The sequence below is a fragment of the Bison bison genome, unplaced genomic scaffold (assembly GCF_000754665.1).
Source record: "Bison bison bison isolate TAMUID 2011002044 unplaced genomic scaffold, Bison_UMD1.0 scf7180017864492, whole genome shotgun sequence".
In the NCBI taxonomy this organism is placed as follows: Eukaryota; Metazoa; Chordata; class Mammalia; order Artiodactyla; family Bovidae; genus Bison; species Bison bison.
In genome coordinates, this window is record NW_011495051.1 from 1,146,005 (window position 1) to 1,167,569 (window position 21,565).

The window sequence follows — 21,565 nt, forward strand, 5'->3', positions numbered from 1 at the left end:
GCCTCGGTCTCGGGCTCCCTGGGCCTGGGGTACTGCCCGCGTGTGTCGTGGGCAGCCCCGGGCTGGCCCCCACCCCCGCTCTCGTCCTGCAGCAGGGAAGAAAGCCACTGTGGGAGGGACGGTCCCACCTCGAGCCTTCCAAGACGCTGGAGTCCTTACGACCCGTTCTTGCTGTGCTCCGGCCTCGCTGCTAAACTTTGGTGGGCCCCGGGATCTAGACCCCAGCTGTTGAGAAACGAAACGTTTGCAAACATGTCCCGGATCGAAAAGATGAGCATTCAGGGCGTGCGGAGTTTTGGAATAGAGGATAAAGATAAACAAATTATCACTTTCTTCAGTCCCCTTACAATTTTGGTTGGACCCAATGGGGCGGGGAAAACGGTAAGTCCTCTAAGGAGCCGCCTTCAGTTTATGGGTCGCCACGTGTTACAAATCTGGAGTAGAATATCTGCAGAGTTCGGAACTCTAGGGTGAGAGGAGTCAATATGACTCAGCTCCTGGGGCCCCAGGGTACACCTGGGTCGTCAGCTGACTTCCGTGCCCGGGAGCATGGCTTGGTGTGGCCTTCAGGTGTCTGTCACCTGAGGCGCCGACCAGACTTTTGTCCACTGCTGCCCAGTGGACAAGGTTTTCTTGAGAATCCCGAGAGGCCGGGAGCTAACTGCGTGAGCTTACGGAGCTCACAGCCCCACAGGAACTTTTTTTTTTGTCTATATTCATGTTTTCTTAATTCTCTTTATTCTCATGGCATAGCATTCATTTCCTGGTAGTTGTCCCCGTTGGGGATTTTTTTGTTGTTGTTGTTATAAAATATAAATATAAATGTATGACTTTAAGAAAACCGACTATCCCTACTAAGCATAATGACTAGGTAAATAACAGTTTTAAAATGAAACATCCATTGGGGCTTGGTTAAATTGGGAAACCATTTTATTGTTGGGATGCTCTTACCTAGTTCAAATAAAGGTTAGAGCACAGCACATATACTGTGACTTTTTAAAACCCTGGAAATACTTAGAAATTTGAGTTGAGCCCTGGAATGGTATGCAATTATGAAAGAAGTGTAGCCAAGAAGCTCTCTGGTCTGAAAGGGTGGTTTGAGCAAAGCAAGGTGGTATCATTGTAACAGGGAGAAGAGGAAGTGGAAAGCATAGAGAAAGACAAGGTTTGGTGTTGAGTTAAATGCCAGACTCTTGTTTATTTATGTAGAAAGATTATTTACTGATGCTTTTTTATGTACCTAAGCACTATATTAAGTGGTACTGATGGAGAGGTTAGTATGTTTAGTGTTTATGAGCCCTAGCTGCTTGAATACAGAATTTTTTTTTTTTTTTTTTGCTTCTCCATTTATTGTGTGACTGGGCAAAAGTGACCTAAATGTTCTTTGCCTTAGTTTTCTCATTTATAAAATGGATGTTAAAAATAGTTTCTATGGCCTAGGGTTAATGTGAGAATTAAATGCTTAATGTATGTAAAAGTGGTTAGTATAGTACCTGTCACATAAGGTTGATACTAGCCACTTGTTTTGTTTCAACTTAAAAAAAAAATTCAGCTTTATTGGAGTATAATAGCATATACATTGTAGGCTATTTAAAGTATACATCATGGTGATTTGACAAACATGTGTTCCCCAAAAGGTTTCTCTTCTTCTAGTTAGTTAAAATATCTATCACCTTGAACCAGAAAGCTCAGCTTCTCTGTACAACGTTGCCAAATTAAATCCCGGAGACAGTTTTGGGTGAAGTAGAAAAGGGTAGCTTTATTGCTTTGCCATGGAAAGGGGGACACAGCGGGCTCATGCCCTCCAAACCATGTGTCCCCAGCTGGGGAATATAGTGACAAGTTTTCTAGTAACAGCATGATTAGCTCCTGGCCGTTCTTCTGATGGTGAGGGAAGTAGGAGTCAACATCATCAACCCTCAGGTGTAATTACTCTGGGGTCTGCATGTCCTGGGCAGCATCCCACCTGGAGGGGTTTCGGTATTGCTGCTGCTGCTAAGTCGCTTCAGTTGTGTCCGACTCTGTGCGACCCCATAGACGGTAGCCCACCAGGCTCCCCCATCCCTGGGATTCTCCGGGCAAGAACACTGGAGTGGGTTGCCATTTCTTTCTCCAATGCATGAAAGTGAGAAGTGAAAGTGAAGTCGCTCAGTCGTGTCCCACTCTTAGCGACCCCATGGACTGCAGCCCACCAGGCTCCTCCGTCGATGGGATTTTCCAGGCAAGAGTACTGGAGTGGGGTGCCAGGGCCTTCTCCGTCCGTATCTGCAGAGTAGCTCAAAGATATTGTGATAGTGTGTGTATCTGTTGGTAGGGAAACAGGACCTTACCCCAAGGCTGCTCTTGACTGTCTCTCTCTGGTCTCATCCCCTCCCTCCCCTAAATAACTTTATTGCATGAATCTGCCCTTTGGAACTCAGGGAAGGTCATGGAGGGTGAATGAAGGCTGCTTCCTATAATCAAAGAAATGGGGAACACAGAAAGTCCTTGTGCCCAGGAGCCCCACAGGGCCCTGCAGGGTATCAGCCTCACTTTTTATCCTTTTATGTGTGTGTGTGAGAACATTTAAGTTTCACTCTCAATAAATCTCATTTATACAATATAGTATAATCAGCTATGGTGAGCTGTTTAAGCCAATGTTATTAAAAACAGTTTAATAAGAAATAGAAAATTTTCCTCCCAAAATAATAATTATTTTTTATTTCAGTATACCTTCTTAATTATATAGCTTTTCTATATTTATATGTCAGGTTTTATAATATCAAAATTTACCTAATCATGTATTTTATAGTCTTTTTTATAAACATTTATAATGAATTAACATTTTATGGTTAAATTCTGCAGTTTTCTAATAAGTAAATAATATAATTTTCTATTTCTTTAGACCATCATTGAATGTCTAAAATATATTTGTACTGGAGATTTTCCTCCTGGAACCAAAGGAAATACATTTGTTCACGATCCCAAGGTAATGATGCCAGTGAAATTTTTTTTTCTTTTATTTTTTAATTTTATTGAAGTATAGTTGATTTGATTGTGTTAATATGTGTTAATTTCTGCATAGCAAAATGATTCAGTTATATACTTTTTCATATTCTTTTCTATCATGGTTTATTACAGGATATTGAATATAGCTTCCTGTGCTATAGAGTTGGACCCTGTTGTGTATCCATGCTAAATGTAATAGTTTGCATCTGTTGACTCCAAACTCCCAGTCCACCCCTCCTCCTCCCCTCGTCTCCTTGACAACCACAAGTCTGTTCTCTGTGAGTCTGTTTCTGTTTTGTATGTGCGTGCTCAGTTACGTCCAACTCTGCAACCCCATGGACTGCAGCTTACCAGGCTCCTCTGTCCATGGGATTTTCCAGGCAAAAATACTGGGGTGGGTTGCTATTTCCTACTCCAGAAACATTTTTTTAATAAAATTTTTATAATGATAAAAGTGATAGCTCATTGTAGAAAACTTGGCAGTGGAACAATATGAGATATGAAAGTCACTCATGTACAGTCAGTGAGTGATAGCCATTGTTGACATTTTCATGTGTTTCTTCTCCTTTACGTACTGTCTTAAGTAGCTGAAGTCATACTCTTAATTTTGTATTCTGAGCTTTTTTTCCATCTAACATTATCATCTAGTCCTGTGTTATTAAAAACTGCATTAAATTCTTAGTCTGGGTGTTTGGTACATGGGTACTTTTTATTTTATTAATTTACTTACTTTAATTGGAGGCTAATTGCTTTACAATATTGTAGTGGTTTTTGCCATACATTGACATGAGTCAGCCACGGCTGCACATGTGTTCCCCATCCAGAACCCCTCGCCCACCTCCCTCCCGATTCCATCCCCCAGAGTCATCCTAGTGAACCAGCCCTGAGCACCCTGTCTTATGCATTGAACCTGCACTGGCGATCTGCTTCACGTTTCAACACTACTCTGTCAAATCATCCCACCCTCGCCTTCTCCCTCAGAGTCCAAAAGATTGTTCTTCACATCTGTGTCTCTCATCTTGTGTCTCTCTTGCATATAGGGTCATCGTTACCATCTTTCTAAATTCCATATGTATGGGTTAGTATACTATATTGGTGTTTTTCTTTCCCACTTACTTCACTCTGTATAATAGGTTCCAGTTTCATCCACCTCATTAGAACTGATTCAAATGCATTCTTTTTAATGGCTGAGTAATACTCTATTGTATATATGTACATAGGTGCTTTTTAAATCTTTGTACTTCTTTGTCTGAAATATTTTCTACTTAAAACACCTAACCTTTTATGAACATTTTTAATGATTGCATCATTTTCTTATATTTAGCCTTGCTTTTAGTTTTTCATTAAAATGTACCATGATGAAAGTCTGTGTATGAATCTTTGAATTATGGTGTTTTAACTATTAGTGTGTGTTTAGGACATAGACTTTTCTATATACATTTTGGTTTATAGTTTTTCCTTTTTTTTATTGCAGTATAGTTGATTCACAATATCGCATTAGTTTCAGGTATACAGAAAAGTGATTCAGTGATATGCGTGTATTTTTTGATTATTTTCCATTATAGCTTGTTACAAGATATACAATATTGTTGCCTGTGTTAAATCACTCTTATCTTATATATATTACTATGTATCTACTAATCCCAAACTCCTGATTTATCTCTCTTCCCGAAGTAGGTTTTACTTTGGCGTATGTGTAGTGAGGTCCTGTGCCTCTCATTACCCCTGCTTCCCAAGAGTTTGTTGTGTATTTCTTCCAGGCTTTTTTGTATGTTTATGGAAAAAAAACCTCTGTATACAAATACACTCACATAAATATTTTAGTATATTAATAGAATTTTATTTTGACTATTGTACAAATCAAGTATTTATTTTGTGATATTTTTGTTGCTGTTTTTTTAGTTGCTAAGTCATGTCCAACTCTTGTGGCCCCATGAACTGTAGCCCTCCAGGCTCCTCTGTCCATGGTATTTCCCAGAAGAATACTGGCGTGGGTTGCCTTCTCCCAGGGATCTTCCCAACCCAGGAAACAAACCAGTGTCTCCTGCGTTGGCAGATGGATTCTTTACCACTGCGCCACCTGCAGATACATTAAGATATATATGCTTTTGTTTCATTATTTTTCGGAGAAGGCAATGGCACCCCACTCCAGTACTCTTGCCTGGAAAATGCAATGGACGGAGGAGCCTGATGGGCTGCAGTCCATGGGGTCGTGAAGAGTTGGACACGACTGGGCGACTTCACTTTCACTTTCATTATTTTTAATTACTTAATAGTATTCAATTGAGTTTATATTCTCTAGCTTATTTAACTGATGCACTGTTGATAGTATTTTAAATTGTTTCCACTTTTATATGGCTAAAGATAACTGATTATGAAAGTGATCTCGGGCAATCTTGGCCTGCAGTGGCTTGAAGCAGGATTTTGGCTCCCTGGCCAGAGACTGAAGTCAGGCTGCAATAGAGCACCGAATCCTAGACTCTAGACCATCAGGGCCAGTGGTCACTGACAAGGCCCTGGCCCATTGTTTTGTAGAAATTAATTTCCACAGAGACAGAAAGTCATGAAACATGTGAAGTGTTTATTTGAAAGAAAAAGAATATGTATGAATAGACTCACATGAGCAGCCTCAGAGAATCATGCCCTGGAGGTAGTTTGAATCACTTATATGGGACATTCCTTCCAGGTTTTCTCTGGCCAGTCATATTACTTTGCCTGGTTCTGAGCCTGTATTTGATTTAACTCAAGGTCCTCCCCTGTGTGAGCGCACATTTTTCAGCCAAGGTGGATTCTAGTGAAGAGGCCTATGGGCAGGTTGACATCATCTACCATGGGGTGGTTCCCCCATTTTTTTGGCCCCTTAGGAGCCTTTCTGTGCATGTGTTGTTGGGAATGTCTCCTTGACCTCAAGAATGAGAAATATGTGGTCTCTATCTGGGCAGGGCTCAGGTCCTCCTCACTTCTGCTGTTATTTTCGTCTTGGAGTATCTGTCCACAGGGGCAAACTCCAGCTGCTCAGCCCGGGGCACATCTATCTCCTGTCTCAAATCCCCCCTGAGAGATGTGAACCCCAAGAAATCTTTATTGGGAGGATAAAGGGTGAAGGTCTGTCTTTTGGGCTGGCATGGGGCTTGTAAGCCTACCTAGTTGGGGTCACAGAGCTCTCACCCTGTCTCAATAAAGGGCCCAGGATGACCTCTGTTGTTACACCAGCAGGATCTGTTCTGAGGAGTGGCTGGCATCTCCGCATCGCCATTGTCTTGATATGAAACTACTGTAATCTGGAAGAGACAAACTTAACAAGTAGATTAAAAAGGCAGGGGCCAAAAACCAATAAATGAACTATTATAACCAGGGCCCAAGCAGGAGTAAGAACCAGGTTATATATGGTAGCAATTTTGATCCTGGTCCATATAGAGTCAGTACTGGGGTTACCCTGTCAGAAGGGATGGAGCCATTTGGCATGATCTTACATATTTTTTTTTTTTTTTGATCTTACATATTTTTGATGTCTGCTTCTGTTAGCCCAGTGTGATTTGATGTGGGTGTTATAGACTCGGTTGGATAACCTGACATTAATAGACAAAACAGATCTCATTTCTTCTCAGGAAAATAAGCCTAAACCCAGTTTGGACCTAGTGCTTTGGGGAGACTTGTAACCAGGTAGCCAGTTGTCTAGTTTAATCTAACTAGGTTTTAACCTTTGATGTGATATTAACACATAAATAATAGAAGCTGTTGATCATCATACATGTCTCTTCTTTTTGTTATTTTGTAAAGCAATTTTAATATCTAAAAATGTAATAGTTATAAGAGGAGACTTTTAAAAAGTAAGGTTGTAGTTGCCAGCTGTTAGCAGACACTGTTTTGAGAATGGCTGGTGGCATCTCAAGACTGATACTGCTCAGAAAACTTAAGTTCTCAACAATACAAGGACTTGTCTGAAATCACACCCAGTACTAAGTGTCACTTAGTATTGCCTTGGATGTCTAAAGCATAGTTACTCCATTTTGACTTTTAATTGTGGTTTTCTCCATAATAGTCAAAGCACATGGTGCCATTAATGATGTTAGTACCTCTCTAGGTATGAGAAGATGCAAGAATTTGGGCTCATAAAATCTCCTGAAAATATCTATCTGAAGGCCTGTTTTGTCAGTTTTTCCCAGAGCACAGAGTGAGTGCCTCATTACTGATCTCTACCCTGAACCTCTTTTAGGGAGTGTTTAAAGGTCAGCAGCTGCAGCGGCTCATGATTTAATCCTTGCCACCAACCTACAGCGGTAGGTGGCAAGTGCCAGTCTCCAGTTGTCAGGGCCCCTTTATGGTCATAAATTTTATGGTCATAAAAAGGGCCCTTTCATAACCATTTCATCCCATGGTGCTTGGAATGCTCATTCCTGGGTCTGGTGAAATTTTGTTGCTAGGCTGCTCAGTGAGCTATTATTGGACTAGGCCTTACTAACAGTAGCCATAAATTTCTATACCACCTGTATTAATTACTAGGTTCTTACGGTCTAGGAAAAAATTCCCTCTTGTAGCTTCTTCTCATAAGAGTACCACTGTTATAGTCATTGACCTCATATAGAACTATATATTTTTGTTGGAGACTCAGTCACACAATGGTAAATGCAAGAAATGACAATCTTATAAAACAGGCAATGTAAAAAAATAATATAGCTAACAGTATTATTACGGTCATAAGTAAGAACTTAAGAATTTGTATTAGGTACAACCCAGTATATCCCAGATTGTCTGACTTTGTTTTGTGCCAATCCTTATCTTTAAGGGAAATTATCCACAAGGCACTCAGCTTGGTTTCCTAGTGGTGGTGTTCAGTTGCTCAGTCGTGTCCGACTCTTTGCGACCCCATGAACTGCAGCATGCCAGGCTTCCCTGTCCTTCACCATCTCCCAGAGCTTGCTCAAACTCATGTCCATTGAGTCGGTGATGCCATCCAACCATCTTATCCTCTGTCGTCCCCTTCTCCTACCTTCAGTCTTTCCCAGCATCAGGGTCTTTTCCAGTGAGTCAGTTCTTCTCATCAGGTGGCCAAAGTATTGGAGCTTCAGCATCAGTCCTTCCAATGAATATTCAGGACTAATTTCCTTTAGGATTGACTGGTTTGATCTCCTTGCAGTCCAAGGGACTCTCAAGAGTCTTCTCTAACACCACAGTTCAGAAGCATCAGTTCAGCACTTAGTTTCTTTATGGTCCAACTCTCATAGCCATACATGACTACTGGAAAAACCATAACTTTGACTCTACAGACCTTTGTTGGCAAAGTAATGTCTCTGCTTTTTAGTATGCTGAGTTTGTCATAGCTTTTCTTCCAAGGAGTAAGCATCTTTTAATTTCACGGCTGCAGTCACCATCTGCAGTGATTTTGGAGCCCAGGAAAATGAAGTCTGTCATTGTTTCCATTGTTTCCCCATCTGTTTGCCATGAAGTGATGGGGCCAGATGCCATGATCTTAGTTTTTTGAATGCTGAGTTTTAAACCAGCTTTTTCACTCTCCTCTTCCGCTTTCATCAAGAGGTTCTTTAGTTCCTCTTCGCTTTCTGCCATAAGGGTAGTATCATCTGCATATCTGAGGTTATTGATATTTCTCCTGGCAATCTTGATTCCAGCTTGTGTTTCATCCAGGCCTGCATTTCACATGATATACTCTGCATATAAGTTAAATAAGCAGGGTGACAATATACAGCCTTGAACTACTCTTTTCCAAGTTTTGAACCAGTTCATTGTTCCATGTCTGGTTCTAACTGTTGTTTCTTGACCTGCGTACAGGTCTCTCAGGAGAGGTGATCTGGTATTCCCATTTCTTTAAGGAATTTTCCAGTTTGTTGTGATCCACACAAAGGCTTTAGTGTAGTCAGTGAAGCAGAAGTAGATGTTTTTCTGGAATTCTCTTGCTTTTTCTATGATCCAGCTGATTTGGCAATTTGTCTCTGGTTCTTCTGCATTTTCTAAATCCAGCTTGAACATCTGGAAGTTCTTGGTTCATATACTGTTGGAAGCCTATCTTGGAGAATCTTGAGCATTACTTTGCTAGCGTGTGAAATGAGTGCAGTTGTGCCGCGTGTTGAACATTCTTTGGCATTGCCCTTCTTTGGGATTGGAATGAAAACTGTCCTTTTCCAGTCCTGTGGCCACTGCTGAGTTTTCCAAATTTGCTGGCATATTGAATGCAACACTTTAACAGCATCATCTTTTAGAATCTGAAATAGCTCAGCTGGAGTTCCATCACCTCCACTAGCTTTGTTTGTAGTGATGCTTCCTACAGCCCACTTGACTTTGCACTCCAGGATGTCTGGCTCTAGGTGAATGAGCACAGCATCGTGGTTATCCAGGTCATTAAGATCTTTTCTGTATACTACTTTTGTGTACTCCTAGTGTTACTAATTATCCTTAGTATGATTTAATTGTTCCCAACAAAGGAATTAATTTTTCTTTAGAAATAGTAAATCATTTACTACATTTACTGAGCCTTTTCTACAATGACTATTTCACACCTTCTCTTAAACTTAAAATGTACTCTGTTCAATTGATGGATGATCTTGCCTTGTGTTTTCTTGAGAAAGTAGAAGGAATCAGATGGAAAGTCCTCATTTCCAATAATTAAATCTACCAAACTACCCTGCATATATATCTGTAGTGTTTTCACCTTTGTGATAGGGGTACATTGTTTATCATTTGTTTTAAGGTCAATTAAGTCCTCTTGGAACCTAGATCCAATATCAGTCACTTTTGTCAAGTCAGGCATTTTGCCTTTCAGCTGTCTTTGCTCCTGCATTCAGTTTCTCCCTCTTTAGGGTATCATTTACGTCAGCAGATAAACATGGTCAGGTTGCACCAGTCTACAAACAAACTCTCCCTTTACTCCAGTTCAGCCTCTGGCTACTACTCTTTGTTCTGTTTATACCAAAATTCTTAAGAGTTATGTGTACTCATTGTTTTCACTTTATTGCTTCCCCTTTTCTCCCCAGCCTACTCTGTTTAGATTTTCTTTTTTTCCCCCTCACTAAAACTGCTCTTGTAAGGTCACCAGTAATCTCCATATTGCCAGATAACTTTAAAAAAAAATTTTGTTTAGCTGTGCCAAATCTTTGTGGTGGCACGTTGGAGTCTTTGATCTTGTGGCATGTGGGATCTTCTCTTTTTTTAGTTGTGACATGCGAATCTTTGTCTTTGTATCTTGTGGCATGTGGGTTCTAGTTTCCTGGCCAGGGTCTCCTGTGTTGGGAGCACAGAGTCTTAGTCACTGGACCACCAGGGAAGTTTCAAAACGGTTATTTTCTAGTTCTCAATACTTTCTCTGCAGATTTGATGTATTAATAATTGGTTTTCCTCTTTTTTTTTTTAAAACATTGCTCTCTTGGCTTTCATGACACCATAATCTCATACCTCTTTTTTGATGGGCCATCCTTTAGTCTCCTTTAATGAGTCTACTTTTGCCTGACTCTTCTTGGATGATATTCATTCTCACAGCTTTAAGTATTGGTTATGTTGCAGGAAGAGGGACCTCTTTCAGGGCCCAAGAGTGGGCTCTTGTCTAACACTCAGAAACGAATTGTCTGAGGAGACATGTGCTGAAAAAGCAAGTAACTTCATTGGGAAGGGGTACTCGGGCAAAGAGCAGCAGAGTAAGGGAACTCAGGAGAACTGCTCTGTCGTGTGACTCGTGGTCTCGGTTTTATGCTAATAGGGTTACTTTCCAGGTTATCTCTGGCCAATCATTCTGACTCAGGGTCCTTCCTGGTGCTGTTCTCATTGCTCGTCGAGGATAGATTCCAGTGAGAAGGATTCTGGGAGATTGGTAGGACACATGGATTAATGTCTCCTGTCTCCTTTTGATGTTTCGAAAATTCTTCCGGTTGGTGGTAGCTTGTTAGTTCCACATTCTTTACCAAGAACTCCTGTTGTAAGATAACCCATGCAGATGGTTACTATAGGGCCTGGCCTTGACAGGCAGTTTGGGTCAGTGGTTCCCTGTACAGTTACATGCTGATGAATTCCCAAATATTGTATTTAGTCCTAACTTCTTTCCTAAACTGTAGACATATATGTCCAGCTGTTTAAGTATTTAATGGGGATCTCCAATATAACATACTGAAAATAGAACTCTTGGTTCCCTGTTCCCCCATTCCTCTCACATTCTCAAGCCTGTTACTACCTCAGCATCAGCACCCTGCAGTTTAATAAATGATGTCATCTGCACCTTTGCTCATGCAGAAACCTGTTTGTCATTCTTTTAGTGATTCCTTTATCTCTTCTTGTTTCTAATTCATAAGCAGTTCTTACGTACTCTTCTACAGCATGTCCAGAACATGCCCCTTCGTTTCATCCCTACTGTTTTCCTGGTCCAAGCCACCACCTTCTTCCCTTTGAACTATTCTGATAGTCTGTAAACTTGTTTTCCTGACCCATTCTTTTCTTTTTCTGGCTGTGTCATGTGGGATCTTGGTTCCCCAACCAGGGATTGAACCTGTTCCTCCTGCAGTGGACATGTGAAGTCTTAACCACTGGACCACCAGGGAAGGCCCTCCTGCTTCATTATTGAAATTGTTTTCTATAGAAAAGAAGAATCTCTTTTCTAATAGCAACAAATTATCTCTAAATACTTATTCATTCATTTAACAGGGAGTGGGTCTTTTAAAGTCTGAGGAAAGAACACTCCCGTCAGTGTTAATACTAACTGCAGAGTCCGTGAGGTAGGATCATATTTGGTGTGTTCAAGGAATCACAAGGGGAGGAGCAAAATAATCAGGGGAAGACTAGTAGAAAATTAAGTTAGAATAGTTGAAGGGTCTAGATCCTGTAGGATTTGGGGTTCTAATTTAAATGGGAATCCATTAGAAGATTTAAGCAGGAAAAGGGCATAGTTTGTATTTTAAAGTGCTCAGTCTAGCTGTGAGAGGACTGTCCATAAACGGCAAGGGTAGAAGGGTGAAGACTGATGAAGGGCATTTTGTGGTAATCCAGGTGAGGAATATTGGTGGCTTGATTAAGTGGTAATGGTAGGAAATATGACAAATGCTTGGATTTGGGATGTTTTAAAGGTAGAACCAGCCGATTAGCTATTGATTTGGGTAGTGGTGTATGAGAAAAATAGAAGCATCAAACAGAACTTCAAGTTTTTTGACTTTAGCAAATAGACAAAATAGTAGTAATGAGGAAAACTCTGGAAAAGGACGTTTGAGGGCCTCTGGTTTAAATGTATAAATTGGGATGGGAATTCCCAGGCAGTCCAGTGGTTAGGGCTTGGTGCTTTCATTGCCAGGGCCCACCACCCCGCTCCCTCCGCCCCGGGTTCAGTCCTTGGTCAGGGAATTAAGGTCCTGCAAACCGAGTGGTGCAGTTAAAAAAGAGGAAAAAAACAACCCACATGTAGATTGGGGTGTTTGTTATGTTTGTTAGATATCGAAAGGAGATGTCCGGTAGGTAAATAGAAGTATGTCTGAGGGGAGGTTTGAGTTAAAATTAGGAATCATTGATGCGTACACTTACATATGTATATAGGCTTCCCTGGTGGCTCAGAGGTTAAAGTGTCTGCCTCCAATGCGGGAGACCTGGGTTTGATCCCTGGGTCGGGAAGACCCCCTGGAGGAGGAAATGGCAACATATGTATATAGTCAGTCTTAAAGCCTGATGGGATCTCCTAGGAAGTGAATATAGAGAAAACCCTAGCCTAAAGCATATTAGCATTTAGAAATAAGAAAGAGGAGGAGCCAGTGAAAGATGCTAAAAAAAAACAAAACAACTAGTTAAGTAAGGAAAATAGAGAATGGTGTCTTAGAAGACAAAAGAATAGTGTCACAAGAAAGAGGAGTCATCAGCTGTGTCAGGTATGTGGATAGCTCAATCAAGAAGCACATTTGACTATGTGAAGGTCATTGGTGATCTTGACAAAACCAATTTTAGTAATCTGAGAAAACAGGAGGTAAGGAAGTAAAACGGGTAGAATTGTTTTATGAGTTTTGCTATAAGTGGAAAGAGATGGGGCAATAACTGAAAAGGTTTGCAGGATCAAGAAGAGTTTTTTTTTGCTTTTGTTCCTGTTTTTTCTACATATGTGTGTATTTTCTGGATGTTTCCATGTTGATTGATGCTCTAGTATCTCTGCCAGTCTCATCTATCACCCACCCCCTTTCCAATTGCTTTCATCTTTTTAGAGCTGTTTTTCTCAGGTATCTGCTTATGTCCTGTCTGTGGTTCTTCTGGCTATGGTGGTTTAGCTCTCTTCACTTATTACCCGCTTTTCGGCTGCTCTCATTTTCCAGTTCTGAGCTCCCACCCACACTTGTTCATCAACTCTTCTCTCCTGAGTCACTCACACCTCCTACTGTGGGTGGAGCCATTCCCCTCACCTGAATTGCCCACATCCCCTCGGTTTTCCCAATATGCTATGTTCTTCTCAACATTTCAGTTTCTCTCCCCCTCTTATATCTTCAACTTCTCTTGTCTTTCTATTTCCCTGTTTTAATTTGACCCTGCACCTAATATTGTTTATCTTAAACAAATGCCTGGGTTCTTCTGGTTTTTCTCAGTAATTTTTCTTACCTGTGTTCAGTTGTTTCTATCTTTTTAGGTACTTTGATTTCCATGTTGCTGTATTTGCCTAACTTCACACCTTTCTCCTCTACTTCTTTCAGACTTTCAGCTACGTAAGTACATCCATTCTTCTTCTACCTAATTTGCATTTCTTCAGTTGACCTGGACCCTCAGAAGCTCATTTCTCTGTTGTCTGCATCTCATCAAGTTTGTTTTGCTTCTGGCTGATACTGTAAATTTTCTGGATGCTTGTTTCCTCAGCAGTTTCTTTATCCCATTTTGCGGTCATATTATTGCGTTCCTAAAAGTGGGAGATACTAGAACATTTATAAATTGATAGGAATGACACTGGATAGAGGGGGAAATTGGTCTAAGGGAGGGGACAATTATAGAGCAAAATCCTTGCGTAGGCAAGAAGAGATAAGATCCATTGCTCAACTGAAGGAGTTAACGAGAGTACACAATGTTTGTCCATTGTAAAAGGATGGCAGGCAGAGTACATATGGTAAATTTAGTAGTGAGAGAATGAACCAATTCTCTTTTGATTGTTTCTATAGTCTCAGTGGAAAAAAGAAGTGAAATCATTAGCTGAGAGTGGGAGAAGGGGATGATTGAAGCTAGTAAAATTAAAAGGTAGTCTTTATTTCAGAGTAATTTGATTAGGGAAGTGTTAAAGCGTTACGTGACGGTGTCAAGGGGTCACTTGAGGTTTGTGGGTGAAAATTTATAGGGAGAGCAACCATTATGTTTGTGTGTTTTCAGTTTTCTTCAGCTGCTCAGTGGCAGACACTGAGTGAGTTGAAAAGTTGGATTTAATCAAGGTTGAGGGTTTGCCTGGTAAATAAAATGAAGGGAGTAAGAGGCAAGGAATTTACTATATTCTTTTTTTTTCCAACTATGTCCTCAATAGATTTACTTATTTGATCAATCCCCTTATAGGTAATGAATCTCCTATTGGTGCACCAGAACTCAAACACTCCATACTGGACCAACTCTACCCGCCATGTCCAAACCCTCTTCATCCTGCTTGGGCTGTAACTCCTCACGCTGGACCCTCATGTGGATGTTTTCCCATTCCGCCTGGGCTCTGACTTTCCATGCTAGGCTACCTCCCATTTTCCACCCATGAACACCTTGCTTACCTTTCTCAGCCACAAATACTCTTTACCTCGAGGCCTCTTGTAGGGTGGCTGTCTCTAATCTAGCATCTGAATTGTCCCCCCAGGCTCCCCCCTGCCCCTGTGGATTCCCTCCTCAGTGTTGTCAGGCTCTGCATCCCCACAGTATGCCTTCCCCTAGAACAGACGTCGTCCTTCTCCTGAGCTTGGTCATCCCTACTCACAGATGCCCTTTGAGCCTGCTTGAATTGACACCCTTGGACTTTGGAAACCCTGGGCCAAGCTGTCTGTCCATGTGTGTACCCTTGTCAGCCTACTCAAGATCATTCAGCCTGCTCCGTGCTGAGCTACCATGTCCCCCCACCCCAGCTAGCATGCACGTGTACCTTCTTCTGCCCCATCTAATGGTTTTACAACTAGATTGTTTGGAAAGAAAAGGGCTTATTATATTTTTTTGTTTTGGATGGAAATTCTTCTAAAGTGTAATATATGTTTCTCCGCCTTAATAAATTACTTAGTTTTACTGAGGAAGAGCCACCAGGGAAGCCCCTACTTTTTGAAGAGCATCAACAACAGCATTGTGCTTGAAATGCTACAAAATACGCCTTCTTGACAGGTAGATGCCAGGAGAAAAAATATGTATTTGGCTAACCAGGCTATTTGTAACTAACCAGGCATATTGTAAACAATTTAACTCATTTTCTGGTAAGTAGATGTGAAAAATCCTTTAACTGCCATGGATTAAAATCTCAGTAGTTACTTTCCTTGGCTTCCTTCCTAACTCAGTCAAGAATCCGCCTGCAATGCAGGAGACCCAGGTTCAATCCCTGGGTCGGGAAGATCCCTGGTGAAGGAAATGGCAACCCACTCCCGTATTCTTGCCTAGAGAATCCCAGGGATAAAGAAGCCTGGCAGGTTATGGTCCGTGGGGTTGCAGAGTCGGACACAAGTCAGCGACTAAAATAGCTACTTTCCTTGGGATGAAATGATAGGATCAAGTCCCCGGGCAAAGCTGAATATTAATCTTTTGCCACCTCCTCACTAAGATGTCTGTATCTAAATTTCTCCTGGATTACTCTCAGCTCCTTATCTTGCCTCAGTCCAGTCTGTTTACCCTGAAGACAAAATGATTCTTCTAAAATGCATTATCTACTGCATGGTTTTCCTTTAAAAATCATAAAACTCTTTAATGATTTTCCATTGCTTTAAGTCCAAAACTCTTTTAACATGTTTCAGAAAGCTTTTAATTGGTGAAACTATCTTCTGTCTCTACTTTCCTTTTCCCTTCTTTCTGCAGAAAACTTTCTGAAATTACTTTAGCCATTCAGTGTCTCAGATCTTTTCATCTGCTTACTTCTGCTTATCTTTGTCAGGTTTCTATTTAAATATTCATTTCTTTTGGGAAACCTTCCCAGTACTCTCCTAGGTAAGTTAGATGCCTCTCCTCTGTGCTCCCAGAGCATCTTGTACTTCTCTTATGATGCTTAACATTCCTTTTTCTACCCTTTTGTTTAACCCCTCTGTCTTCCATGCACCAAAGGAAAAAGTGTCATTTTTGAACCAAGACAACACATGAAAGCTGCTGCTGCTGCTGCTCCGCTTCAGTTGTGTCCAACTCTGTGCAACCACAAAGACAGCAGCCCACCAGGCTCCCCCGTCCCTGGGAGTCTCCAGGGAAGAACACCGGAGTGGGTTGCCATTTCCTTCTCCAATGCATGAAAGCTAATGAATGCCTAATAAATATTTGTTAAACAGTTGATGAATATGAAAGTTAAATTTATGCTAAAAAGTCATTAAAAGATCAACAAAAGTTACTTACGGTTTTTTTAAAAAGGCAAAACCCGGAGTTTGTGATTTTGGTTGCAACAGAATAATGAGTATCATACTTGTGCTCCCAAGATGAACAACTATAAAACTGGAAAAAATATTTGAATCAACTCTTTCAGGCATTGGACAATAGATGCTGGGTTGTGATATCTAAGAAAAGAAAAATATATGTGGTGACTACACATTTATTCTAGCTTTCTACCTAGGGACACTTTGCAAACTTCAGTGCATAGAATTAGAATCCAACAGAGAGCAGTAGTCACTCGGCAGATGGAACAAAGAAGTTTGGCCTTGCTGAGGTGGTTGTAAATTGTGAGGCACGGTTCAGGGGTGGGATTGCTGTGTAGAGATGGGACCCCAGAAATCTTCATAAGGAACCCATGAGTCTTTTGCCAGATACTAAGCTGCATGTGCTTTAGAATGAGATTCAGTGAGGACTAGCAGAGAACAGCTACTGGGGTTGAGAAGTGGGATTGTAAACTGAATAGAGATTCTAGCTTTCCTTCCAAGGAGCAAGTATCTCAATTTTGTGGCTGCAGGCACCTTCCATAGTGATGTTGGAGCTCAAGAAAATAATAAAATCTGTCACTACTTGAAGTTTTCCCCGCTTCTGTTTGCCATGAAGTGATGGGACCAGAAGCCATGATCTTAGTTTTCTGGATGTTAAGTTTTAGGCCAGCTTTTTCACTCTCCTCTTTGACTTTCATCAAGAGGCTCTTTAGTTCTTCTTTGCTTTCTACCATTAGAGTGTTATCCTGTGTGTATCTGAGATTATTGATATTTCTCCTGGCAATCTTGATTCCAGCTTGTAATTCATCCAGCCTGGCATTTTGCATGATGTGCTCTGCATATAAGTTAAATAAGCAGGGTAACAATATACAGCCTTGACAAAATGTTTTCCCAATTTTGAACCAGTCTGTTGTTCCATGTCTAGTTCTGACTGTTGCTTCCTGACCCACATAGGTTTCTAAGGAGGCAGGTAAGGTGGTCTGGTATTCCCATCTCTTTAAGGAATTTTCCACAGTTTGTTGTGATCCACACAAATACTTTAGCATAGTCAATGAAGCAGAAGTAAATGTTTTTCTGCATTCCCTTACAAAAAGACCCCAATAAAAAGGAAGACCAGTAGGTTGTTTTTTTCCTAAAGTATAGTTGATTGACATTTTTGTGTTACTTTCAGGTGTACAATGTAGCGATTCAGTATTTTTGCAGATTATACTGCATTATTGGTTTTTACAAGAAAATGGGTATAATTCCTTGTGCATTCTTGTTGCTTACCTGTTTTGTATGTAGTATCTTGTATCTGTTAATCCTTTATCCAAATTTATTCCTTTCCCCTCCTCTTTGGTATCCACAAGTTTGTTTTCTATATATCTATTTATGTTTTGCATATACATTCATTTGTATTATTTTTTAGAGGGAATAACTATTTTTAAATACAATAATACAGATAAATTAAACATAAAAGGATGGAAAATGTACTAAAATATGCCAGCTAATAAAGAGAAAACTGAATTGGCTATATTAACATCAGACAGTATACTTTAGAACTAGTAATGCTATTGGGGTAAGAAGTGATGTTTCATGATGATAGAAGAATCAGATCATCAAGAGGATGCAACAGCTCTAGATTTGATCATATTTACTATCATTATTCTGAATTCTTTTTCAGGTAGTTTGCCTTTTTCCTCTTCATTTATTTGGACTTCTGTGTTTCTAGTTTCTTCCTTCATTTGTGTAGTATTTCTCTGCCTTTTCATTATTATTATTATTTTTTAACTTATTGTGTTTGAGGTCTCCTTTTCCCAGGCTTCAAGGTTGAATTCTTTCTTTTGGTTTCTGCCTTCCTAAAGGTTGGACCAGTGGTTTGTGTAAGCTTCTTATGGAGTGAGATTTGTGCTGAGTTTTTGTTTGTTTGTTTGTTTTTCCTCTGATGGGCAAGGCTGAGTGAGGTGGTAATCCTGTCTGCTAATGATTGGATTTGTATTTTTGTTTTGTTTGCTGTTTAGATGAGGCATCCTGCACAGGGTGCTATTGGTGGTTGGATGATGCTGGGTCTTGTATTCTAGTGGTTTCCTTTATGTGAATTCTCACTATTTGGGCTTCCCTATAGCTCAGATGGTCGGAGAAGGCAATGGCACCCCACTCCAGTACTCTTGCCTGGAAAATCCCATGGATGGAGGAGCCTGGTGGGCTGCAGTCCATGGGGTTGCAAAGAGTCAGACACGACTGAGCAGCTTCACTTTCACTTTTCACTTTCATGCTTTGGAGAAGGAAATGGCAACCCACTCCAGTGTTCTTGCCTGGAGAATCCCAGGGACGGGGGAGCCTGGTGGGCTGCCGTCTATGGGGTCGCACAGAGTCAGACACGACTGAAGTGACTTAGCATAGCTCAGATGGTAAAGGATCTGCCTGTAGTGCAGGAGACCCAGGTTCGATTCCTGGGCCAGGAAGATCCCCTGGAGAAGGGAATGGCAACCCACTCTAGTACTCTTGCCTGGAGAATCCCATGGACAAAGGAGCCTGGCAGGCTACAGTCCATGGGGTCACAAAGGGTTGGACAGGACTGAGTGACTAACACTAACACTACTAGGATTAGTTCTCTGGTAGTCTAGGGTCTTGGAGGCAGTGCTCCCACTCCAGAGGCTCAGGGGTTGATCTCTGCCAATGTACAGCAGCACCATCCTCACCCACAGCTCGTGCTCACAACATCCACTCCTGCTCCTGGTGAGTCTGCAGTGAGTCTACAGGGCTCGGCTAGAGCACACATTATTTTTAATCACTCTAAAACATTCACAAATATGCTGAACTGTAAAACAAGTGTAAATAAATTGGAAAGGATTGAAGTCATACAGAATATATTTTCTGACCATGCTAGAATTAGACTAGAAGTCAATAAGAAAAAATCTCCAGATACTTGAAAATTAGACAGTACATTTCTCAATAACCCATGGGTCAAAAAAGGAATCATGAAAGTAATTTGAAAAATACTTTAAATAAAATGAAAGCATACCATATAAATATTTGTGGACTGCAGGTAAGTAATGGTTAAAGATTTATAGGATAACATGTTTATATTAGAAAAGAAAAAATGCCTAGAATTAATGACTTGAGCTTTTATCTTAAGAAACTTGAAAGACAAGAGCTAATTAAACTCTAAGTAAAAGAGAGAAATTAAATAAAGATAAGAGCAAAAGAATACAGAGACAATAGAATCAGTGAAAGCAGAATGTGGTTCTTTTCTTTTTTTAATCAATAAAATGAATAAACCTCTAAGCAAAGTGATAAATAAGCCACAAATTACCAATATTAGGAATGAAAGAGACAACATCACTGTGAATCCTACAGACATTATATAGGTAATAAGGGAATATTGCTAGGAGGTTTATGCCAGTAAATTCAGCAACTTAGATGAAATGAACAAATTCTCTTAAGAACATAAACTACCAAAGTTTACTCAAAAAATATACCTACTGAAGAAACTGAAAATCCTTACACCAAGAGTTTCAGGTTCTGATAATTTTACTGGTGAATTGTAAAAAAACATTTTAGGAAGAAATAGTGTCAATTCCACACGAACTGTTTTCAGAAAAGAGGCAAAGGAAATATGTCCCAACGCATTTTATGAAGGTGATATTACTGTGTTACCAAAAACTAGACAAAGGCATTACAAGAAAACTACAGATGAGTAACTCTCACAAATGCAGAGATCCATAACAAAATATTAGCAAGTCAAATTCAGCATTGTATACATAAAGATCATACACTGTGACAGAGGTCCAGAATTTAGTAGTAGGAGGAGAACATCCACAAAATCCTGATTGGGAGTCAGAGCCCAAGAGAAGAATGTGTTAGTCCATAGTGATATTTTAAAAATGAAAATCAAGGTGGCATTTGCAGGGGGGTTGGGTGCGGGGCAGGGTGTGAAGGATAAATCCCTTCCTTATAGTAGAATCTTAATAAATACAGGAGGAATAATGGAATTAGAAAACTATTCTTTAAAAAAAAAAAAGAAAACTATTCTTTGATAGCTATCACAGTAATAATTCATACAAAAAACATTAATAGAGGTGCTAAAACTGATGAAGGAAAAGCTTGATGAGATATGAGACATTTACACAGTTTCAATGTATCTGTTTCCCAAATATTGACAGCAAAGCAAAAAATAATATGATGGAGAAGGCTGGCAGATACCACCTTTACCAGGAGATAGAAGGTAACATTCTCAGTAATGATACAAATTGAAATAGTGCCCATCTGATAAGATGCAATGTAAAGAATATATCATCACTTCTGTGATACTGCTGTAGAAAAGTGAAGTTGCTCAGTCGTGTCCGACTCTTTGTGACCCCAAGGATAGTAGCCCGCCAGGCTCCTCAGTCCATGGAATTTTCCAGGCAAGAGTACTGGAGTGGGTTGCCATTTCCTTCTTCAGGGGAACCCAGGTCTCCCACATTGTGGGCAGATGCTTTACCATCTGAGCCACCAGGGAAGCCCAGTATTGCTGTAAAGAGGCATAATCTGATTCTAGTCCTGAAGACATATTAGAAAAATATAAATTTGGGGACACATTCTATAAAATAATGTTCTGTAATTTTTAAAATTATCAGTCATGAAAGTCAGGGAAAATCTGAGGAACTGTTCCAGATTGAAAGAAACATGACAACAATGTGTAATTCTGAATAATGCATAATATAATGTGTAATTCTGAACTGGATCCTGTTATTGTAAAGGACATATTGGGACAGTTGGCAAAATTGAATGGGAACTGAGGACCATATGGTAGTAATATATCATTCTCAATTTCCTGATTTTTACAGTAAAAAATGCCCTTGTTTCGTAGAAAATACTGGTGTTTGGATGTCAGATCAGCAATTCATTCTCAGGTGGTTTGAGTGGAAAAGTCATGATGTATATTGTATTTCCATTTTTCTCTAAGCTTGTGATTGTTTTTTAAAATATTAAAAACAAACACTTGGTTCTTAAAAAGATAAAATTCATTTATTTTAAAAATAATGTCAGTAAATAATATAGTTCTGGTAAATTGAACTGTACTTTTCCTCATGCATGTATTTTTTTAA

The 21,565-nt window shown here is 40.1% G+C and overlaps 1 protein-coding gene across 1 annotated transcript in view; it reads left to right on the forward strand.

Moving 5' to 3' along the window:
• The first annotated feature begins 6 nt into the window (after positions 1–6).
• Positions 7–21,565, forward strand: part of RAD50 (RAD50 homolog (S. cerevisiae)) — a 108,426-nt gene continuing 86,867 nt past the window's right edge. The window contains exons 1-2 of the mRNA XM_010828422.1: positions 7–381; positions 2,885–2,968. Of these exons, the coding sequence (XP_010826724.1) occupies positions 253–381; positions 2,885–2,968 (213 nt within the window). The 5' untranslated portion in view covers positions 7–252. The remainder of the gene's footprint in view (positions 382–2,884; positions 2,969–21,565) is intronic.